The sequence below is a fragment of the Drosophila subobscura genome, chromosome A, assembly GCF_008121235.1.
Source record: "Drosophila subobscura isolate 14011-0131.10 chromosome A, UCBerk_Dsub_1.0, whole genome shotgun sequence".
NCBI classification, from domain to species: domain Eukaryota; kingdom Metazoa; phylum Arthropoda; class Insecta; order Diptera; family Drosophilidae; genus Drosophila; species Drosophila subobscura.
In genome coordinates this window covers 5657903-5676796 of record NC_048530.1, presented here as the reverse complement: position 1 = coordinate 5676796, position 18894 = coordinate 5657903, and the positions used below count along the sequence as shown (strand labels likewise).

Sequence of the window (18894 nt, the reverse complement as noted above, 5' to 3'; positions counted from 1 at the left end):
ATGGGTATCCATACCCATTCCCATTCCCGTTCCCAATTAAATGTTTGTTCGTGTCTTCAAATAGTTGGCGTGTGTCTCTCAATATAAAGCCATGGAACGAGTGCTATGTATAGAAGAGAAGTCCCAGTGCCTCTCAAGAGATTCTACTTTGTACTCGGCCCGCCAAGAGCCGACGGTCGCGTTTGTGCATACATCTCTGGCCTGTGCCTTTTTGCTTTTTCTTTTTCTTTGGCTTTACTTTATTTTTATTTAAATCAATCAATAATAAAACACACAAGTTAAACGATTCATTAAGAATGTCGTCGTTGTCTCTTTGATATAAGCAATTCGACTGCTAAATGCTCTCAGAATCACATTTATCATGGTGGATCAATCAATCAAACACCATTTTTGAAATTTATGCTCATTATTCACTACTAATTTCCAGATGTATCGTTGGCTTATTTATACATTTTTATTCATCAACATCTAATAGGACCCATGGCTGGCTCCCATAAGGTTGTACCTTATAAAGGTCTAAAGGGCTGCACATGTTTGAGTATCTTTCGATGTACATACATATGTATATTTTTTGGCGCATTCTTTCAAAATGTTGAGATCCCTCAAAGGAAGTTGGATGCAATTTTAAAAAGTCTATAAGATTTATAGTTAAGTATGCGAGGGATTTATGCAACGTCATATGTGGCATTAGCTTCTCCAAAGCTTCTTCAAAATTGGAATTATTTTCATGGAAAATCGTTAAAGCAGCGCCACCTGACGGAATTCTGAACCGATTAATCATTCCTTTACACAGACACAAACAAAACACAAGTGTGCGTGGAAGAGAGAACAAGAAAGTGTATGGGGGAGTGAGTGAGTGAATGAGTGTGTGTGGGAAGAGATGTTCAATGAAACGGTTTCTCATCAAACAGCTGATCGACAACCTGTTGGGGCCCACAGCCGAGCCACGCCACAATCCCGCAATCAAACTTTGAAGAAAACGACTTGGGAATACTTTTGTAATGAGGCAGGGGAAGAGACTGAGGGTGCGATAGGGGGTGAAACCGAGGGTGACATCGTGTAAAAGACAGAGGCAGCAACAGATAAAAAACAAGAAGGGAGACATGCATAGATCTTCTGCCAGAATCGAAAAAAAATTTCACAGAAGCGGGGAGTGGGAGAGCTGGGTTGAGGATGAATGCTAACCGATCAACGATGAGCGCCTTGCCTCTCCACCAAACGCCTGCCAGTTCTTTCCGTGCCATACAAGCGCAACGCGAATACGGCCAGGCCCAGCACGGCCGGCCTGCCACCGTACGGCCGGTCCGGCCGTCCCCATCGGTGTCGTCGTTGTCGTTGGCGTTGGCCCGTCAGTCTTGAAAATTTCGTGGAGCGATTAACACACACAGAACGCTGACGACGGTGAACGCACCGCATCCGCATCCCACCATCGCATCCGTTCCACAGGAGCCGCAGCCGCAGCCGCAGCCGCAAAAATAAATTAATACAAAACCAAATGCAGGCTCTAAAAATAATTCATTTAAATTAAGAAAGAACTTTGCCAAAATTACGCCTTTCTTATTGCTCATCGTGTTGACTTTTTGTTGAGTGTTTTCTTGTTTCAAATACATATGTACATATGTATGTGTATATTTTTTTCGGGTTTTTGTAAATTACCACACGCCCCCCACACACCATTCGTACGTTGACCGAGTTCTTTGACAACAACACAACAAACGCACAGCAGCAGCAACAGCAGCAGAGGCAGCAACAACAACAACCAAATGGATGCAGAGGTGTGTAGAGTGCAATAATTGAAACTGTTAAAATTAAGAATGAGAAAAAGATAAACAGTGTATGGAATTCTGGATACCCAGGCAAATCGAATATTTCAACAGAGGAAATATAAAAAGCAGAGAGGCAGATTTGACTTAATTTATCTAAGAAAAGAGGAACTGCAACGATTGTATACCCTTACAAATCGAAACTATTAGACATACATCCATACATACATATGTAAACTCTTGACCGAATTAAGTGCATAACGAATATTTATATAAATAAGTAACATGCTAGGGTTTCTTAATGATGCTGATGTAGTGTGTACATATGTACATATATGTATGCATACATACTATGTACTTATGTACATATAATCAATACTTCCCATCAAACATCTCTGCAAACGAATTATACCCTTCTACCCTAAAAAACACAACATCAAGAAAGCGTAAGACAAAGCAACAACGAAAAAAGTGAAACCCAAATGAAACAACAGCAACAAGTGTTGGGTAGGTAGGGTGAAATACGCGCATGCCGTACGAAGTGTAAGAGAGAAGAGAAGAGTTGAGTGGAGTGGAGTGAGAAGAGCCAAATTAAATCTCAGCACTTCTGGGAGTTTGTTGTTTATTTTCTTTGATCCTCTTCTTTTTGTTTTTTGGGTCTCAACACAAAACAAAATCAGCCACAAAATCAAAAGCACAAACTTCGTTTGCAATAACAAAAAACAAAGTAAATAAATAAGTATTCAAGTGCAAAGTCAGCCGGCAATAGCAGCAGCGCAGCATTGCTGTCAGAACAAGAACAACTTCAGATCCACAACTATGTGTGTGTGTGTGTGTGTGCGTCACCTGTTGCACATGTCAAGCAGAGGCGTCCACATGCAGGGGAGTGGTTTGAAGAGGGTGACTAAGTATTTGGATAACATTTGCATAAATATGAACAGGCATGAATGTGTGTGTGTATTCAGTTTCTGAAAGCGGTTCTTTTGATGCCCTTAAAAATGATGGGACATAAACATAAAGCGACATAAAGCGCACAAGAAAGCAGCAAAGCAACCGACTCCCAATGCAAAAAACTTGTGAACTATTCCATTCCAGAAAATCCATTGCATGTCCCAATGGATCCCATTCCAATCCCAACATCCGTTTCAACGTAAAATTGCAATTCGATCATTGATTAAGTGGACATTTTTATTTATTTCTTATCTTACAACTAGGTCTTTGGATTTATGGTTTGAGTTTCTTCCACTGGCCAGCTAAGTGACGATTATGAATAGATAGATAGTGTACGATTTATTGGCCCCTTCCGCACTTGCGGCGCCACTGGCTTTTGCATAGTTACGCCTGAGAGAACGGTTATTAAAAATGCAACTGATGGAATGGAATGAAAATTCTCACACTTGTATGCACTTTGCTTTTGATCAAGGTCAGAGCTCTGATTCTCCAGACACCACCTCCCCCGCCCACTGGTGTACACCCATTGTAAAGATATTTATATTGTATGGACATACTGTGTGTGGCATACGTCAGTGCCACACCGCGAGTGGGGTGCTTGGGGGGTGGACAATACAAAAGCTTTGCCAATAAAAGCCAATCAAGGTTCTCTCACTCTCTCCAACAGATTTCCGGCAACACTTAATAAACGCGAAAATGAACATTTTTGTTGTAGTGCAGTGAACCTTCGAGAACGGGAACCCCCCTATAATCATGCCCCATGCCCCATGCCACTGGCACTGACCGACCAACGTCAAGAAACTTGTCGTGGCATGGAAAATTTTCCACTCAAAGACATTGAACTGAGTTGAAAATGAAAAGAAAAAAACAACAAATAAAACACTGAAAGAGCAGAAGGAACATGCAGAGACCACAAATAAACTTCAGGGCATTTTGCCAAAGGCCTGCCATGGGTTAAGAGTTGGCGGGATGGATATAGCCACGTACCCGAAGGCTGCTCTATCTATCTATCCAATGTTATCTATCATTAACTAAACCTATGAGCAGGCCCCATTCGTTTACTTTAGAGTACTACCACAACAACACTACAAAAACGAATAGTGCAAGGAATTTTCACTATTTACCCTACCTAGCCGCAGAGCTTTTAGGAATGTCAATGGATGATCTAATTAAATATAAATATTTACAAAATAAAAATGGTACAGCTGTGCAGGCCCTACGAATTTAAGTGGTTCCACAAAAATGTTCAAAGGTTTTTATTTATTTTAATTTTCTCTACTGGAAGATGACGATTTTGGCTAACAAATTTGATTAGTTTGTTCCTGAAATCTTTTTAGAGAATGACAGCTATTCGAAATCCTTTTACTTAGGGGGAATTCATTTAATGTAACAGGATTATTTAATTTTCTCTAGCATACAATGCCAAGAATTAAGTGCTTTCCCCTAATCGTGATACCTTCGAATTCCTAGAGCATAACAATTAACAATTTATACTTTGTTTAAACTTTACGCTTTTGTTGCCGATAAGCGCAACAACAATACAAGCAACAAAGCCAAATCGTTGTCTAGATTTACACAAGGTTTCGGGTGAGAACTACCACGGGTCGGGTCGGGGGAGTATCTCGAAAACTCTGGCGCGCTCGACAGCACCATTCCATTCCGCAGAGCACTTTGGCACGTCGGGGGCGCCTCAACGCGAGAGATTGCGTATACGACATGCGGGACGTAATCTCAATGAGCCCCTCTCATCGGATGCATGGGATGGCGGGGTGTGGAAAAGAGCTCGTTAGTTCTTTAATGATATGAAGCCGAAAAGTAAATCAGTTGGCGATAACTCTGTCAATATTTATGATTTATGATTGAAATGCACATATTCCCCGATTCCCGATTCCCGATTCGCGATTCCTGGCAACAGAGATGCCCTCGGAATGCCGACACTTTCGACACATGAATGACACACGAAATGCCATTTTTCCGTAGTGGTGGCAGTATCTGGAGAGGTCGTAAATTAAATCCAGCTGAAATCTGGCGCGTGGGATTTTATAGTAAAATATATTTGCCCCGATATAACTGTCGTAATTTCTTTGTAGCCTTTGCCGTTATTCCTTTATTCCAAATAAGTTGAATGAACCATATTGGGTTGGCTTCCGAGATATCAATTCTCTGCGCCGAATTTTGTACAATAATTGTTCAAACAGGTTCACGTGATTCATGAATCCCATAGAACACGTGCATAATGATTCACTCGTTGAGGAATGGAACGTGTTTCATTGCAGAAATGATTGAAAACATTAATGGTGCAATATTTCCAACATCAGGGTCCTGCAGATTAGATCAAACGATTCGACGTAAGTGAATTGAGCACGAACATGAGGGAATGGTAGTATATTTACTGTTCTAAATTAATGAAACTAAACCATCCATCGACTGGAGTGCACTCTATGCGGTTGGAAATCATCGAGAAACGACTGCCATTGAGATTAGCAGGCACGTGCTATATGGGCACTTTCCGTAGTTCGTATCTGTATCGAAGTATGTCTGTAAAGTGTCTAATGTCTGGCTGATGTTTTGGCAATAGTTTCACTATCATTGAAAGGGGAAACAGCACTCGGAAAATACGACGGGTATGGTGATAGCGTTTCGTGTGTGCTTTCGATTTTCGCTTTTATGAATCCAATTAATTGGCTCTGATTTGATTTAGTTTCCATCGCGTCATTAGACAGCCATTCGACAATCAGTTAGAGGCCCAATTTATTGTCTAAATAAGCACAAAAGCAAAGCGCAGAAACACTCTAAATGGAATGCAATGGGAATTCCCTTCCGTTTCGTTTATTCCTTGATTTATTACAATAATAGTTTCAGGCGGAAAAATACTTTAATGGAAAAATTATGCCACGATTTGACGTAGCTTATCTCTCTTTGTGTTCTGTGCCCCTACTGAAGCGACAATTGCTTGGGTATCTCTAGGAATTCCCCGTAGATTAGTTCATCCATCTTCAGAGCGGAGTTAAATCTCTTTAAAAAAACTTGTCACTTGAATAAAAACCAACAGAAACAGCTGCCAACAACACACAAAAATCAGCCACGAAAAACCAATTAAACATTGAACTAAAGATTGTGTTTTTTCCTGCTTCTTTCCATTATTGTAAATTGTATTTGTTTGTTTGTTTTTTTTAACGAAACCGAGAAGAGCACGTTCCAACAGAGTCCGAACCAGAATCGGAATCAGACCATGACAGGACCCATCCAGGAGGCTGTGGAGACAGGAAGAGGAGTCGGAGGTGGAGGTGGAGCAGTAGAAGTGGCAGAAAAATCCATACGGAAGCAACCACAAGATGAGAACGAAGAGGAGTACCATCCGCCCACAAGGTATGGCCAGCAAAAGAAGTCCAATCCCGAAAGCTAATCCTTCACGGAATCCTCTCCCACTAATAATTCCCTATACCAACTCCAAAAACCGAGAATAATCGAGAACCGATCCCACCACCAAAAACCCAAAACTAGCCAAAAACTAAACCAAAATACTCCCAGTACCCATACCAAAACATAAAAAAAAAACTAAGCCAAAACCTAAACAAAACCCGAAAGAAATCAAAAGCGTTGTTACTGCAAATGCATCCCTTTTCTGAGGGGGACTACCCTTTGATCTACGCTTCACTAACCTGACTCGAATGTATCCCACTCCAATGCTATCAACCAACATCAGTTAACTCATAACAAAACTTGTCATATACTCATCCCAAAGCACTAAGGTAGAACCATGCAAATCCAACGGAAATCATCCACTACTCTACTCCTCTTCTTTGCTTTATAAATATTTATTATGTTTAATACTAATATTAACCGAGCCAGCATTCATTTTTCCTACTAAACCATGCACTCTTCTGTGTAATTAAAGCCTCAAAGGACATCTGAGAAGTCCGGGAATCTAATCTAACTTTAACTCGAAACCAAAATTTCATTCAGCTAAAAATCTATTCGGTATAAAATGTAAATGGAGACACTCAAAATAAATGTTAACGTTGTTTCTGGTGTCTGTTTCTCTTGCCAAAAATCGAGGCTTCACACTACAATTAAACGTGGGGCAAGATCTCAAAGCGGAACAGCAGCCACTGACGTTCACTGGTGTGTCCTTTGTTAGGGGCTTGAGGCTAACATTTAAACTAGTTTAAGGAATGTTGTGCGTACTCTAACAAACCCCCATTTATGGAAATACTAACCCACCAAACCTAATATCATCGTTAAACGAATAACTGAATAACCGAATCGAAGGAGAAACTGATGTGTGCGCCTGCCGGCTGTATTTTCAAGCTACCTGGAGACGATTGTGCACCTGTTCAAGGGCAACATTGGACCGGGTCTGTTTGCCATGGGCGATGCCTTCAAGAATGGCGGCTTGATTGTGGCACCGCTGCTGACAGTGGTGATTGCCGTTGTGTCCATCCACTGCCAGCATGTGCTCATAACCTGCTCCAAGAAGATGCGCGATCTGCGCGGCGATGCTGTGTGCGCTGACTATGCCCAGACGGTGGAGCTGTGCTTCGAGAATGGGCCAATGAAGCTGCGGGGCTGGTCGCGGACCATGGGCCGATTGGTGGACATTTTCATATGTGTGACACAGCTGGGCTTCTGCTGCATCTACTTTGTGTTCATCAGCACAAATGTGAAGCAGGTGAGTGGAGTGCATGGAGCAGGAGCAGGAGCAGGAAGAGGATGAACAACCAGCTCAAATGTGTCCTGTCCCGTCCTTTCCTGAAGATCTTGCAAGCGTACGACATTGACATGGATGTGCATCTGGTGATGCTGCTGGCGTTTGTGCCCGTCCTACTGAGCTCCCTGATCACGAACCTCAAGTGGCTGACGCCCGTCTCGATGGTTGCCAATGTGTGCATGGTCCTGGGCCTGGCCATCACCCTCTACTACGCTCTGAAGGATGGACTGCCGGAGGTTAAGGAGCGCGCCTATTGGACCAGTGGCCCCCAGTTGGCTCTCTTCTTTGGCACCGCCATCTTTGCCTTTGAGGGCATTGCATTGGTGATGCCACTCAAGAATGCCATGCGCAAGCCCAGCCAATTCGAGAGCCGACTGGGTGTCCTCAATGTGGGCATGTTTCTGGTCTCCGTCATGTTCATGTTTGCCGGCTCCGTTGGCTATATGAAATGGGGCGAGGAGGTTGGCGGCAGTCTCACACTCAACCTGGGTGATTCCATGTGAGTGTTGACAGTTCATCCTGTTGACACACTTTGTGACTTCTTCTTCCATCATTCCATTCCTGCTTCCACAGTCTGGCCCAGGCCGTCAAGCTGATGGTCTCCACGGGCGTACTCTTGGGCTATCCCCTGCAGTTTTTCGTTGCCATTCAGATCATGTGGCCCAATGCCAAGCAATTGTGCGGCATCTCGGGCCGCTCGCTGGTCGGCGAGCTCTCCTTTCGCACCATTTTGGTGATCCTAACGCGTAAGTATTCCATTCCCTACCCCTCCACAGATGTTATTCCTTTTCTGCAGCACTAATATCGCTCTCTAATGTCGGCTAGTGGCCATTGCTGAGATGGTGCCCGCATTGGGTTTGTTCATCTCTCTGATTGGAGCATTGTGCTCCACGGCACTGGCCCTGGTCTTTCCTCCTGTCATCGAGCTGATTGCCAGCAGTGAGGCAAACAAGGGACCCGGCCTGTTTGTCTGCACCAAGAATCTCATCATACTGGTGGTGGCACTCCTGGGCTTCTTCACGGGCTCCTATGAGAGTCTGAAGCAGATTGTCAATCACTTTGGCGAGATGAATGGTTGACAGAGCTAATGAGGATCGCCACCATCAAAGGGATAACCACAAAGATCCAGCACAGCATCATTTATGCACCATTCAAAAGGGATCAAAACAACATTCATAAAGGACCATCCACGAGGATGCCAGGATCATCACAGTTTCTTATTAAGGGATCATCGAAGATGACTATTAGAGGACTCAAAAGAAGACTCTTTGAAGGAACATCATCAACGAATCAGAGAGAGACCATCAAAGGATCATCACAATATTAAGACACAAAAACATCGGCAAGCAAGCATCACAGTATCCTAGGAACGATATCCACCTTATATGTAATCAAGACAATAACAACCACAAAAACAACACTATTAAATATAAATTTAAATAAATATATAGGCATTTATGCAACGATAAACTACAACTGTTCGAAAGAACCGACATACCTTCATATACTCGTACACACTCGGAGTATATGAGATTGCCTTAGCCTTAGCCCTAGTGCCCCTCTTTTCATGTATTTTTGTGAGCGTATTTTACTTTTTATAATTGATTCTTTAACTCTTATATTTTAAATATTTTTTTGAATAGACATTAAGTGACAAAATAAACGTTGGTTCGCTTTGTTTTGACGTCAACGCAAAATGACAAGAAAATAACAAATGTGTTGGTCTTGCTCTTAAAATTGTAATACATATAAATTTATACCCTTTACTCGGTTATATCTGTGGATCTCGAAGTGGATGTACACATGTAACGCCCAGAATGAAACGTTTGCGAACCCATTAAGTATATATTTTCTTGATCAGCATCAATAACGGAGTCGATAAAGTCCATTCTTCCGTCTGTCCGTCCGTCCGTCTGTCCGTTCGTCCATTCGTCCGTCTGTACGTCCGTCCGTCTGTCCGTCTGTCCGTCCGTCCATCTGCCCGTCCGATCGTCCGTCTTGTTTGTCAGCTTTTTCTCAGAGAACTACACTTGAAGTGTACTTCAAAATTTTGAGTCTACTCGCATATTGAACGCTTAAACTACACATTAAATTTATGACTCAGAAAGCGTTCCCCGAACAGGTTATAAAATAGCGACTCGGGCGACGAATACTAAACAACCTGTGAAACGGGTTCAACGAAATTTAATTTAATTTAATTTGACAGAGATTAAACTAGTTGATGTTGAAGCATCATACATTAGCATTAACATTGACCCCAATACGCGCTATCCAGATAGAACCGAGAGACGCGTGACAAATTAACAAATGAGATGATCGCTAGATGTTCCAGAGTTCTGGCAAGTAGCTTTCGCTTTCCGTCTACAATGGGAAGGCGTGTCTTTGTACTCGTTTGGGCTAAGCAATCTCTCACTCTCTTTTCTCTGTGTCTGTTTGTGTTTCATGGAATTACACTAATCTAATCCGAATCCAACCGAATCCGAATCAATCTAATCTTAAACTGTTTTTCCATTGCCCCAAGAGGCGGTCTTTAACCTTCAAAACGATTCATGAAACAATGAATGGAGCTGCAGTCGATGCCGTTTGATACGCATAGGCGGAAGTCAGGGGCGTCATTCAAAGGGAATATATTTACGAAACATTTACCAGTTTCGTGGATGATAGTGCTTAGCAAGTTCTCAACTTTCTTCCAAAAACGCGTATGAACGCGTCTCACAACGTTCCTTCCCTTTTATAGTATTAAAGTATATTTGTGCCATAAATCAATGAAATTCGAATATGGACTAGAGTGGAATAGAAGCTTTAGATCATTAAAAGACTTTGACTATGCCCCTTGACTATGCCCCTGTTCGTTGTTATGCATTTGGTTGTATGCCTTATATAATCCAATTGCTGAATTCCGTAAACATCGATCGCATCGATGGCTCGATTGATTGGCAGAAGTGAGAACGATAGAAAGAGATGCAGCGCAGAGCAGAGCACAAATATGCAATTCATTTAAGTGGCGCTTGCACCGAGCCCCAAATAAAACGTTTCCTCCAATCAATTCGGGTAAATTTCCATGCGTTTCATGCTATGTAGGGAGGGTAGAGGAGCAGCAGGTGTAACAGCCACAATCATAAAACGTGCGCTGGGTCGACTGACCAACAGACCGACCGACCGATTGGCCGATCATCCAAAAACGAGAAACGAGCAAGAATTCAATATTCGCCAATACAACAATGGGCACGTGCGTTGAAAAAAACCGATTCCGGTACGCCAGCGGATCCTTGAACCTGTTCGAACCACTTCCTGCTGGCTAGCTGCTTCAATTCAGTGCCCCAATGTCGTGACGCAATCAACGCTATACTCGACCATTCGTACCTATTTTGAACTTAAATTTGAATGAATGCTGGCACAAGCAATTCCGAGATTCTATTTACCCATAAGTGTGATTTCTGTGTGGAGTTATTTGAAATATGGTAGTTGTTTAGTACAATAATACGTTCACGAGTTGTAATAAAATTAACTACTTGCATTGCTGAGCGTAGAGATTTTTACCGAGCTGCAAGCCAGCGAGCAATTAATTTTGTGCACTGCCATCGGTTACAGCTACAGCTGCGGGGGATTTTTCCATTTCGATTGATCATTGTCGGGGAGCTGGAGCTTTGAATACAAACTGCTTTCAGCAATTAACATATTTTGTATGGTACAATTAAAATTAAATCAAAAAGGTTGTGGGAGTAGTTTTTTTTTATAGATTTCCTTAGAAGTAGATACATATGTACATCAGTTCACATTCGAATGACTTTGATTTGCTGTACCCATTTGCCCATAAGAAAACGAACAGCATAGACCATTCACACCTAGGGGACTCGAGAATTTCCAAGATGCAAGTACCAACTAGAAAATCCAGTTTTATTTTCCTTTGTCTTGGGTTTCTTACGATTATTTTTCCTACTGCTTTACCATGTTCCTTCTTATCTGCCTATTTGTTTCTTTCAGTGTAGATTAGTCATATTTTAAGTAATAATATTGAAGAGCTTTTAAGCCTATTTTAACTGTTATTGATCCATATCGTGTGCTGATCGTTTATCGATTGACTGCATCCATGCTATTTGCATGCTCTTCCTCTGCTTCTCTTTTCGCACATTCCCTTCCCCATCCCCCTTCGTTCGTAAGAGAGTGCACTTCGATCAACTGTTTTCGGTAAGCAGTTTAAGGGAAGATAATTGTTATGTTTGTGCTCTGCTCCCTTTCTAACTTTTCTTTCCCCCCCTGCACATTAACCGTTACATGTATTTTTGCATTGCTTAGGCACACACACACGCTGAGAGAAAACAACAAAGTTGACACACACACACAATGGCATGCATGCATACATATGTCGAGTGCTGCTGTTTGACTTTTTTTGTTGCTTAGCTTGACGCCGGGGGCCCCAACCCGATTCTGTTGGCCAACTCGAGCATTGAGTCTGGTTTGAGTTCTTGCCGCGCACGGTTCTACAATCGCCGGGAGAAAACCCCCCACATACATTGCTTTAATTACTTGTACTCGTGCTCGCACTCTACGTAATTGTCAGTTGCCGTAATTTCCCTTCATTGATCTGGCCAATTGAAAGGTGAAAATTTAATTTGAGACCACTATGGCACTTCGATTCCGATCGATGCTTATCTGTGATTCGACCACTATGTAGTGGCTATGGCTTATCAGACTGCAATATAACGATATTGATGGACTATGTGATTTGGTTTGGCTTAGTTCATATTAGTGATTTACGACGACAGCCCCCACTGAATATGTGCAAATTGCGTCATTGTGCATTAAAGCAACAATTAAATTAAGGTGATTTTCGGGGGAGTTAAATAACCGGAATTTGCTGAAAACTTTTAATTCATTTGGAATGATTTAGCAAAAACAACCTTGAATGTCTCGGAGTCACAGTTAATGAGCCTTCTTTCCTGGTCACCATTTGTTTGATTTACTTTCAAATATTTTTGCATTTGAATGATTCCATCCATTTGCCTTACATTGGGTTAATGGATAGTGAAAGAAAAATGTAGGGTGTCAAATGTGATAGAGAGAGCGAAGATGAACAGCTCATCTGTTTATTAGATTTGTTCTCCCTCCGCTCATAACATCCTCTCTTAAAAGACTTCCTTCTCTCTCCCACTTGTGAGACATGTGCTTTAAAGAACCGTTAGGTTAGTTGTGCTCTCCTCTCCTCTCATCTCATCTCACACAGTAGCCGATGCAGCAGAGAAAGAAGAGGGCGGAATAGAAGTTGAAAAAATTTGGCAAATGCATTTAAAACACCCTCCGTCTCCATCTCCTTTCCATACACAGCAAGAGCAGCAGCAGAGCGTCAGCGAACAGAAGGCCATAGAAGCTGGCGAAATGGGCAGAACACTGGAGATAACTCCGGTAACGGTAACGACAACGGCAAATGGAGACCATCAGATGGAGAAACAGACAACGGATGTGGAGGGCAACAGTAGCCAGGTGAAGAGACGGCATGCCACCAGCAACTTGGAGGCAGCCACACATTTGTTTAAGGGCAGCGTGGGTGCCGGTCTCTTTGCGATGGGCGATTGTTTCAAGAATGGCGGACTGGCGGGCGCCACCATCTTGCTGCCGATCATTGCCGTCATGTGTGTCCACTGCGAAAGGATGCTGATACGCGGCTCCGTGCTGGCCGTAGAACGGACGCCGGGCGCCACCTTTTTCGATTACCCGGAGACGGTGGAAAAATGCTTCGAATATGGGCCGCGTCCCCTGCGTCGCATGTCGCGCACTATGAAGCTCATTGTCGAGATGTTTCTGTGCGTCACACAATTCGGCTTCTGCGCCATTTACTTTGTCTTTATCACCGAGAATTTACATCAGGTGAGTCCCACGTCCACAGGCTGCGATAAGTGCATATGAAAGTTGGGGCTTACGCAGAAAATAATCCCTTCCCTTCCCTTTGATGCAGGTGCTACAGCAGAATGGAGTGGACATCAGTATGAGCATGGTGATGCTGATCACGCTGCTGCCCGCCATGATTCCCTCGCTGATGACCAATCTCAAGTACATCTCACCGGTGTCGGCTTTTGCCAATGTGGCATTGCTGTTTGGCCTGATTGCCACACTATCCATAGCCTTCTCGGACGGACCGATGCCAGCGGTGGGCGATCGGCACTTGTTCACCAGTGGCTCCCAGCTTTCGCTATTCTTTGGCACAGCCCTCTTCTCGTATGAGGGCATTGCGCTCATCCTACCACTGCGCAATTCAATGCGACAGCCGGAGAACTTTAGCAGCCGCTTTGGAGTACTCAACTCCACCATGTTCTTCACCACGGGCCTGTTCATCTTCACGGGCTTCGTCAGCTATGTGCGCTGGGGCGAGGATGTGGCCGGCAGCATAACCCTCAATCTCGTTGTGGAGGATGTGTAAGTTCTGCGCAAAGCAGGTCAAATCTGTAAATTCATTTGAATTATTCGAATGCTCCTCGCACAGCTTCTCGCAGGTGGTGAAGGTTGTGGCCGCTTTGGGCGTATTTCTTGGCTATCCCATACAGTTCTTTGTCATGATGAAAATTCTCTGGCCACCACTGAAGCGATCCAATAGCTGTGCCCAAAAGTATCCCATCAGCATGCAGGTGGTCCTGCGCTTTTTTATGGTCATGATGACATGTAAGTAACAATTTGTCTGTCCAACTGACTCCGGTCAAGTCTCACATTTGTTTTGCATATTGATTTTCCAGTTGGTGTTGCTCTGGTGGTGCCCCAACTGAATCTATTCATCTCGCTCATCGGTGCACTCTGCTCGACGTGCCTGGCCTTTGTTATACCGGTGCTCATTGATTTTGTTGTACGTGCCCAGGTGCCCAAGGGCCTGGGGCACTGGTCATATGCAAAGAATTTACTTATTTTGGCCGTGGCACTGCTGGGCATTGTCACTGGCACCTATCAAAGCATTGTGGAGATTATAAGAGAGTTTAAGTAGGTACAATGCCGTTGTCAAGTATTTTTTTATGTAAATAATGCTGTAATTTGTATCTGTATTAGGCGTATGCGCTGTCATGTTGTACATTTTGTTTAGTCCTAAGTCTTATTCCTATGCAATGTATTTTTTTTCCATTTTTTGTTTATTTATAGTTATAAGCTGTGCATTTTTTTTTCTTTTTGTTAATTGGCTCCTTATTAAGGAGAAACAAAAAATGATCTACAACAGAAAATAATTTTAATAAATGATTACGAATCGTGCATTGTTGGCCCTCTGTTAAATTTGGCGGTCTTGGCGCAGTCGTGTTTTGCAGCACTGGAAACTGCCCACACTTATCGGTGGTATCAAAATATTTGGTATTTTATTAGTATTTTAACAAGTCTCAAATATAACAGTCAAGATAATCGCATGACGTATGCTTCTTACATACGTCCTACATTCCTGGCGCTGATAAACTCTTATCCATAAAGCGCTTCTTGGCAAAGCATATCCACCATTTGCTGGGCTTATCGTCGGGAGTGTCAAAGACCTTTTCCAGCAAACGGTTACCGGTCTCCTGACGCAACTGCAGCAAGTACTGACGCATCAGCTCCGGCTCATTAGTCTTCACAAAGACCGAGTTCAGCGGAAAACCAGCATCGCCCGGTAGATCAAATTTTGAGATGGCCAGACTGTAGAGCTCCTGCTGTCCCTGGCTCTTGTTGGTGCATCGGGCCAATCGCTTCAGGCATTCCGTTATGTAGAGCGTTACATAGATAAGAACCCGGTCCACTTCCGACTGCGATTAGATATGAATTAGTATGTGTTTTTTTTCGGGGTTCTCTTTTCTGTATGATGTGGGCAGGGTGTACACAAACCTTCACTTCGTATTCGCGAAAGAAAACGTTCGATTTGAAGTAATATAGTGACTCATCAATGATGTCGTTATCATCCGAATAACTGGGCGCTGGTCCTCGCACTTGGGTGCGTAGCGGCAATATAGCCATATTCCCCACAGTCTTGTGGAACTCTTCGATCTCTGAGTGATATGCCTTGTAAAATATATGTAAACAAACAAGTTTTATGGTTTGTAAGCTATCAAGTTTAAATTTAAATTGCTGGAAGGCCCATCTTACACTTTCGTGAGCTCAAATCCTGCCCTAGGATATATGAGCCTGACGAAATGCTTACCATTGAAAGACTTTGGGGACTCCACAAACCGCAAATATCTCGAGAATCAAAGTTATTTTCCTAATGTCAGTAATCGCAAGTGCTGTGAAGTGTATCAATTTTCAAAGTTGCAGTATTTTTCCACAGCACAGTATGTACCATGATATGTTGGTATTTCTTGTGGTTTTTGAGATCACACACAGCTTGACTTTATTCGATGTATATCGGTGAAGTGACAAAACAACGCGCTATGCTTTATATAATTATACCATTATATACTTTTTTACTTTTTATGCTATATTTTTTCAAGCCTTTTTAGTTTGATCCAAAAAATCCAATAAAAGTTCAAATAAAAGCCATGAAAACTAGCCAATCTTATGCAAAATTGATTGATAAGTCGGATAAAATTACAGTTTTAGCTCTGAGAATCCTATCTTGCTATTAATATTAAATGGAACATCAAAATTGAAGAAACTTATTTAAGATTACGGTATATGTAAGTGTGAACGTATACTATTTTTGGTATGTTTCTTGTGTATATTTGTGCTCATATTTCGATATGACCTGACGAAAGCTCCCTCAATCGCCGGGTGAAATTCACCTTGCAGCCCTGGAACTTTTTGTGACGTTTTACCTGTCATCGACACCTTAATTTGTCCCACCAATTGAAAGCTTCATTTGAAATTTGTAAACAAACAATGGCCAATAATCGAGTTCGCATTGTTATTGTCGGCGATTCAGGTATTTATTTATACTAATGTTATTATATTAACTTATTGATGCATTGCCCTTGCATAGGGGTGGGAAAGACCTGCCTGACCCATCTGATTGCCCACAATGAGTCGCTGGCACGTCCCGGCTGGACGGTGGGCTGCAACATCCAAGTGAAGATTCATGAGTTCAAGGAAGGCACGGCCCACCAGAGCCAGTATTTCGTGGAGCTCTTCGATATTGGCGGCTCCCTGAGCCACAAGAACACGCGCGGCGTCTTCTATTCTGGTGTGCATGGCATTATCTTGGTGCATGATCTGACGAATGGCAAGTCGCAGGAGCAGCTGCTCGACTGGCTGCACGAGATACTCAACAAGGAGGGCAAGGACACGTACAAGTCGCGTGCCAGCTCAATGCCGCCATCCCCATTGGCCAACTATTCCACAGACTCCTGCTCCCACGTTCGTTTCGACTTGGAGGAGTTCCTGGGCGCCACACAAACGCCCATTCTGGTGATGGGCACCAAGCTCGACCTCATTGATGAGAAGCGTCAACCCAAGACCGCTCTAAAAAAAGCTGGTGGCATAGGTAGCTCATCTCCCCACCCCTCTAGCCCCCTTTGAAACATTCCCTTGGTTTTTTCCCCAGCTGACAAATGCGGCGCCGAAGAGATTTGGCTGAATTGCAGGGACACACGCAGCCTGGCCGCCGGCACCACAGATGCCGTGAAGCTATCGCGCTTCTTTGACTGTGTCATCGAGAAGCGTGAATCCGCTGGCGGCTCTGGCTCGCATTACTATGGCGGATCTGCAGCAGCAGCGGCAGACAGACGTCGTCCCCTGAGCACGGCCACACAGGCCGCAGAGTACGCGCTGTATGGCAGCAGCAGCGGCGCCATGGATGCAGCCCGAGTTGTGCCGCTGCTAGAGACCAGCGACCTCAAGTGAATGCAGCAAATGGAATGCGCACACTTTATTTTGTAAATATCTGAATAGTCCAAAAATATAGACAACATTCATGGCTGGCATTTAGCTCATTTTTTATCGTCTTTCTTTTTCGTTTTGTACGGCATCAGCGAATGAAAATATTACAAATAATACAACAAGTTTTGTACACATTCCTAGGTGTATTTTCATTCTACTTTGTTTTGTTTATGAAAATCTAAAACGATGAAAATGATCTGCGCTGCTGCTTCCTCAGTTATGCGAGTATTTTGTATACATAAATATTATCCTTATGTGTTTAAAGAATTATTAAATAAGAGTTACAATTAAATTAACGTTGCTCTTGCGGAGACATTGTTTTGTTCTTCTCCTGCTGCACTTATTTGCTATTGGTTTTAGATGCAATCTTGGGTGAGATCTCAGGTCTCGCCCTTCATTAGGGTGCGATACCAGTCGGGTATTATTTGAACATCGGATGAATCGAGTACACGAACAAAGACGCTATCCGAGTGCGGAAGGAATTCGTACTCGACCACAATGTGTGGATTATCGATGGACTCGAGCGTTTTCTTTAGCTCTTGGAGCAATTTGTCTAGGAACACGAACATGGCCGCTGGGCTCCAGGGCTTGTTGCGTGCCAGCTGTGAGACATCGCGCTTGTCAATGTCATGGCACAGGCCGTCATTGTCGCGCAATCCGACCATAATGGTGTTGATGCCAACCAGAAATGATTGACTCCACCAGTTGCGCGATTTACAATAATCAAATGAACGATTCTGCTTGTCATTGGGCTGGAAGGGTCCCGTCTTCAGCTCCACAAACTGTAGATTCCTGAGTTCATGCGGATCGTTAAGATTGCTGCAATTATTTGAGTGTGTAAACATACTGAAAGGCTGCGAATATTAATGATGTTTGAAAACTTACACGGGTTCCTTGCTTACGATGCCATCCATTTCGGCGCCATACATCAAACGAATGCCGTTCAGGGAGCAGCGAAACATTGCACTAAACTCCTCGGCCTCGTTCACGGGGAGACTTGTGTCGGGGAGAGTGTTGGGCGCTGTCGACAGCATGTACTGCTCGAACTTGAAGCCCCACGAGCACATGGCCTTGGCATGCTCAGTCATGTTTAGATCCTCCTGACGCTGCTGTTCGGTCTCCACTTTGGCAATGTAAATGGTGCCATTAAGCCTGGTGGCACGCACGTAAAACGCATCCCGCGTCTCGTACGGCATGCACAAGAGCATACGCAGCACGCCGCGACAACAGACAAAGTCGGCGCGCAATGAGAGCGACTTAGAGGATTGGGACAGTGTCAGCAGCTGCTGATGGTTGTAAATGTACTTCAGCAGGTTTTCCAGGTCTTTAACTCCCGATTGTTTTTTCTTGCGTATGACACGCTCATAGCCGGCCTTTAGATCCATGGGAAAGGAGTCCGCGGGTGGCATGCACAGGTAGCTGGCACCATTTGCATTATCCTCAAACTCCTGCTGGGCGTTGACGCTGAAGAACCCGAAGCATTCCGGGATACCGAATCTGGGAAATGCGTATCTCTGCCCACTCTTGTGCAGACGCCTGTTGACGTTAACACGTTGCTTTGTATGGTTCTGGCGTGGTTGCGACATTTCGCTAATTTAGTAAATATTTCGGTTTTGGCCGTCGCAAAACAGTGTGACCGCGGAGTTATACCGAAATATA

The 18894-nt window shown here is 43.5% G+C and overlaps 5 protein-coding genes across 7 annotated transcripts; 3 read left to right on the top strand and 2 right to left on the bottom strand.

The window, feature by feature from the left end:
- The first annotated feature begins 1643 nt into the window (after window positions 1-1643).
- LOC117901146 (proton-coupled amino acid transporter 1) lies at window positions 1644-9046 on the top strand. The gene is made up of 6 exons (XM_034811792.1): window positions 1644-1775; window positions 5905-6083; window positions 7026-7386; window positions 7473-7924; window positions 7999-8171; window positions 8251-9046. The coding sequence occupies exons 1-6, from the start codon at window positions 1764-1766 to the stop codon at window positions 8502-8504; spliced, it is 1431 nt and encodes a 476-aa protein (XP_034667683.1). The 5' UTR covers window positions 1644-1763; the 3' UTR covers window positions 8505-9046.
- On the top strand, window positions 1656-14395 carry LOC117901152 (proton-coupled amino acid transporter-like protein CG1139). Of its 3 annotated transcripts, none has more exons than XM_034811806.1 (5): window positions 1656-1775; window positions 12751-13290; window positions 13379-13836; window positions 13904-14079; window positions 14151-14395. In XM_034811806.1, exons 1-5 carry the CDS (start codon window positions 1764-1766, stop codon window positions 14390-14392), a joined length of 1428 nt encoding a protein of 475 aa, XP_034667697.1. In that variant the 5' UTR covers window positions 1656-1763; the 3' UTR covers window positions 14393-14395. The 3 variants fall into 3 exon arrangements, with proteins under 3 accessions (XP_034667697.1, XP_034667704.1, XP_034667712.1); XM_034811813.1 differs by lacking the exon at window positions 1656-1775 and adding an exon at window positions 11873-12025 and having other exon boundaries at window positions 14151-14392; XM_034811821.1 differs by lacking the exon at window positions 1656-1775 and adding an exon at window positions 12067-12249 and having other exon boundaries at window positions 14151-14392.
- A 329-nt stretch (window positions 14396-14724) lies between these two features.
- Window positions 14725-15658, bottom strand: LOC117901224 (actin-related protein 2/3 complex subunit 3-B). Its single transcript, XM_034811898.1, has 3 exons — window positions 15563-15658; window positions 15250-15423; window positions 14725-15170 (listed from the first exon to the last, which is right to left on the bottom strand). Exons 1-3 carry the CDS (start codon window positions 15563-15565, stop codon window positions 14826-14828), a joined length of 522 nt encoding a protein of 173 aa, XP_034667789.1. The 5' UTR covers window positions 15566-15658; the 3' UTR covers window positions 14725-14825.
- Window positions 15659-16185: 527 nt separating this feature from the next.
- Window positions 16186-17273, top strand: LOC117901197 (rab-like protein 3). Its single transcript, XM_034811853.1, has 3 exons — window positions 16186-16282; window positions 16340-16840; window positions 16901-17273. Exons 1-3 carry the CDS (start codon window positions 16240-16242, stop codon window positions 17197-17199), a joined length of 843 nt encoding a protein of 280 aa, XP_034667744.1. The 5' UTR covers window positions 16186-16239; the 3' UTR covers window positions 17200-17273.
- A 150-nt stretch (window positions 17274-17423) lies between these two features.
- Window positions 17424-18851, bottom strand: LOC117901176 (decapping nuclease DXO homolog). The gene is made up of 2 exons (XM_034811832.1): window positions 18121-18851; window positions 17424-18054 (listed from the first exon to the last, which is right to left on the bottom strand). Exons 1-2 carry the CDS (start codon window positions 18819-18821, stop codon window positions 17616-17618), a joined length of 1140 nt encoding a protein of 379 aa, XP_034667723.1. The 5' UTR covers window positions 18822-18851; the 3' UTR covers window positions 17424-17615.
- Window positions 18852-18894: the final 43 nt, after the last annotated feature.

Bases quoted from the DNA above. Each gene is read 5' to 3' on its own strand.
- LOC117901224 (XM_034811898.1), bottom strand. The intron at 15,171-15,249 runs GTTTGTGTACAC...ATCTAATCGCAG, and splicing joins TTCGCGAATACGAAGTGAAG to TCGGAAGTGGACCGGGTTCT.
- LOC117901146 (XM_034811792.1), top strand. The intron at 6,084-7,025 runs GTATGGCCAGCA...TGTATTTTCAAG, and splicing joins GAGTACCATCCGCCCACAAG to CTACCTGGAGACGATTGTGC. The intron at 7,387-7,472 runs GTGAGTGGAGTG...CCTTTCCTGAAG, and splicing joins TCAGCACAAATGTGAAGCAG to ATCTTGCAAGCGTACGACAT.
- LOC117901197 (XM_034811853.1), top strand. From the start codon at position 16,240: ATGGCCAATAATCGAGTTCGCATTGTTATTGTCGGCGATTCAG. The intron at 16,283-16,339 runs GTATTTATTTAT...GCCCTTGCATAG, and splicing joins TGTTATTGTCGGCGATTCAG to GGGTGGGAAAGACCTGCCTG. The intron at 16,841-16,900 runs GTAGCTCATCTC...TTTTTTCCCCAG, and splicing joins AAAAAAAGCTGGTGGCATAG to CTGACAAATGCGGCGCCGAA.
- LOC117901176 (XM_034811832.1), bottom strand. From the start codon at position 18,821: ATGTCGCAACCACGCCAGAACCATACAAAGCAACGTGTTAACGTCAAC. The intron at 18,055-18,120 runs GTAAGTTTTCAA...AAATAATTGCAG, and splicing joins ATCGTAAGCAAGGAACCCGT to CAATCTTAACGATCCGCATG.
- LOC117901152 (XM_034811806.1), top strand. The intron at 13,837-13,903 runs GTAAGTTCTGCG...CTCCTCGCACAG, and splicing joins AATCTCGTTGTGGAGGATGT to CTTCTCGCAGGTGGTGAAGG. The intron at 14,080-14,150 runs GTAAGTAACAAT...TTGATTTTCCAG, and splicing joins TTTTATGGTCATGATGACAT to TTGGTGTTGCTCTGGTGGTG.